The sequence below is a fragment of the Abrus precatorius genome, unplaced genomic scaffold (assembly GCF_003935025.1).
Source record: "Abrus precatorius isolate BTA unplaced genomic scaffold, Abrus_2018 Scaffold4, whole genome shotgun sequence".
Taxonomy (NCBI): domain Eukaryota; kingdom Viridiplantae; phylum Streptophyta; class Magnoliopsida; order Fabales; family Fabaceae; genus Abrus; species Abrus precatorius.
This window is the reverse complement of record NW_020874384.1, coordinates 13,120,753-13,124,033: the sequence shown is the minus strand read 5'-3', so window position 1 is coordinate 13,124,033 and position 3,281 is coordinate 13,120,753. Positions and strand designations below refer to the sequence as shown.

The 3,281-nt window shown below is 33.5% G+C and overlaps 1 protein-coding gene across 1 annotated transcript; it reads right to left on the bottom strand.

The window, feature by feature from the left end:
* Window positions 1-759, bottom strand: LOC113866144 (uncharacterized mitochondrial protein AtMg00810-like). The gene is made up of 2 exons (XM_027501033.1): window positions 375-759; window positions 1-155 (listed from the first exon to the last, which is right to left on the bottom strand). Exons 1-2 carry the CDS (start codon window positions 757-759, stop codon window positions 1-3), a joined length of 540 nt encoding a protein of 179 aa, XP_027356834.1.
* Between the last annotated feature and the right edge of the window lie 2,522 nt (window positions 760-3,281).

Sequence of the window (3,281 nt, the reverse complement as noted above, 5' to 3'; positions counted from 1 at the left end):
TCATATACAGTGATATCTTGTCTCAATATGCTTGCTGTTTCCATGGTTAACTGGATGTTTTGCAAGGTTTATTATAGAATTGTTGTCCACAAATAGGTTCATTGGATTTGCTTCTTGGATCTTCAACTCTTTAAGAAGTTTTCCAAGCCATAAACCTTGACAAGAACCCATTGAAACAGCAATGTATTATGCCTAATAGGTTCATAAGGCCACTGGAGATTCTTTCTTAGAGCACCAAGAGATTGGTGCTTCACTAAACATTGAGATGTACCTTGCTATACTCTTTCTGTCATCATTATCTCTTCTTCAATCTGAGTCAGTATAGCCAAACAACTCTGCATAAATTATGCTATTGTTTTTGGGAAGCTAAATACCATAATTCATGGTGCCCCTGATGTATCTCAAAATTCTCTTAGCAACCATCATATGTGGTGTCTTTGGAGCCTCCATGTACCTACTAGTTAAGCCAACACTAAAGGCTAGATTAGGTCTTGTATTACACAAGTACCTCAAGGACCCTACAATCTGCTTGTAGAGTGTAGCATCAACATGTTCACCTTCACTCTTCAGACTCATAACCAATCTTGTCTTAGCTGGTGTGACTGCCATGTTGAATTCAAACATGTTGAACTTCTTCAACAAGTCTTCAACATACTTGCCTTGATGCATAAAAATTCTAGCTTCTATTTCCTTGAACTCAATGCCAAGGAAGTAGGATAAGGGGCCCAGATCAGTCATCTCCAACTGCTTCATTAGCATGTTCTTCACCTTATCTATTTATTGCTTGTTGCTGTTTGTGATAAGCAAATCATCAACATAGAGGCATAAAATTATTAAATCAAGCTCAAATTTCCTTTTAACATAAACATCATGTTTTGAGATACATTTAGTGAAGCCTAGCTGAATGAGAATACTATTAATCTTCTTTTTTCAGGCTCGAGGAGCTTGTCTAAGACCATATAAGGCCATAGATTATAAAACCTGGTGGCAGCCCAACATAAACCTTTTCTCTAAGAGGTCCATTAAGGAATGTAGATTTCACATCAAGCTGGTGCATAGACCAGCCTTTGAGACTAGCAAGCAAGCACAAAGCCAATAGTTTCAATCCTTGCTACTAGTGCAAAGATTTTCCAAAATCAACACCTTCTCTCTGCAGTAAGACTTTTGTAACCAATCTAGCTTTGTACATGATAACCTCACCATTAAGACTTTTTTTCACTTTGAAGACCCACTTCAAAGCTATAAGCCTTTTCCTGTGGCAAAGATACCAAATCTCATGTATGGTTCTTGTCAATAGACCTCAATTCTTGTTTCGTAGCACAAATCCATTTTGGATCTTTTAGTGCTTTATTAATTTTCACTAGTTCAGTGCTTGCAAACAAAGCCAAGTGTACTAAGTCATCTTCATTTGTGATCTCATTATCAGTATAAGTTTCATAGTCATTTAAGTTGTGTGAAGCCTGCTTGACCCTATGAGATCTTCTGAACTCAATTCTATCATCAATAGTTACAACATCACCTTCTTTACTGTCATGTTCAACTTGTAACCTAGTTGTCTTACTTACAAAAACTTCTTCCAACTTTCAGCTTCTTGACTTATCAAATACAACATTCCTACTTATGTAACCTCCAGTTGCATGATATCTAAGCAGGATCATCTGTTCACTCTTGTCATCAAGCTTATGTCTTAATTGATTAGGAATGTGCCTATAACACAATGAGCCAAAAATTTTGAAATGACTAACATCTGGCTTGGTATCTGACTAAGCTTTTTCTGGTGCAACTCCTTTCAATCTATAGATTGATCCAACTCTGATACTATTGTTAGAACCTATAAGTTCTTGTGCTCTTATACTCACATACACAAGAGAAATGAGAGATAGAGAGTTGTAATAAAAGTTATTGAAAATCAAAGATGATAGTATGAATTATTTTGAATGGCAGTAACTTATTTATACATGAGCTAGTTCAGGATACTAGGGATTAAAACTACAAGTTGGACAATAATTAATCTCTCCATAAAAGGAAACTTTGACAAACTTCTACAAATCTAAATTATAACTGACAATACTGATTTGTATTTAGGATAAATTATAATATTTTTTATGTTAAAAAAATAATATTAATTAGTTTATATTTTTTATTTTTCGCTTGGTACATAATTAACCTAAGTGACAAATAATGCCACTGAAATTAAATTATGCACTCGGAGAACTAAGGAGAAATGTCATTAAATTTTTTTTTTTGGATCAGGATAAAAGATTCATACAGTTACACATTCTTCTCAAAGAAATGTTACCAAAGGATAACTTGCTCCATGTGTGACGCTAAATAAATGTTATGATTATTGATGTGAGATACAAGAGGATACGTAGATATCCTAATAGTTGCATATTATTTTAAAATAAATATGAAATTTTAAATGTATATCCTAAGTAAGTATAATGCCTCACGAAATAAGAAAAAAAAAAGTTTTGACATGGTTGTGTTATATTTTTTTATAAAACCAAGATTTAGGTGCCTGTATTCTAATGCAAATGACACAGAACATATGACATGACATGTAAATGAGAGGATTCAAGATGAAAAGCATTGACACTCCGAAAGATGCTCCACAATGGAGTAAAAGTAATTATGATTATAACTTTGGGAAAAGACCAAATCTTCATCTTGCGTCGTTTACAAATGGTATTAATTTGCATGGTATGCAAAGCTCCTCATAGAGTACATGACTGATAATTTTGGTAATCTATAGCTTCACTCTATGACTATGCATGAAACGTAAGTATTTGATGTTATCTATGTTGATCAACTAGGAAATGTTATAGATGTTTACTAGACTCCTATAATTGAAAATTTGAAAGATATGTGACAGATATATGTTGAGTTATATAATGGATATAAGAGTAAAAAATTCAAGTTGAAGAATAAATAATTTTATAACTAATAGTAATTTGTCAAAATACAATATCATGGGATAACATGCATGTCCAATACGTGAAGAGAGTACAAATGTTATACGATTGAAAACTGTTAAAAGAATTTATTCTTGTAATAGCCCGGCAACTTATTCGAGACTGACGATTGTCTCCACAAACTAATACGAGATTTTTCAGTGTGGTTTGTCCTCACTCGCATACTTCCCAGGAACTTCCCAGAAGGTCACCCATTCCATAATATTGGAGTTCTTAAGTAATAGGCCACCGAAAAGTAAATGCATTTTGTTGTTATAGGTAGTCTTAATCAATTCCTTTAAAGTATCCTCAACTGTATACAGTCTC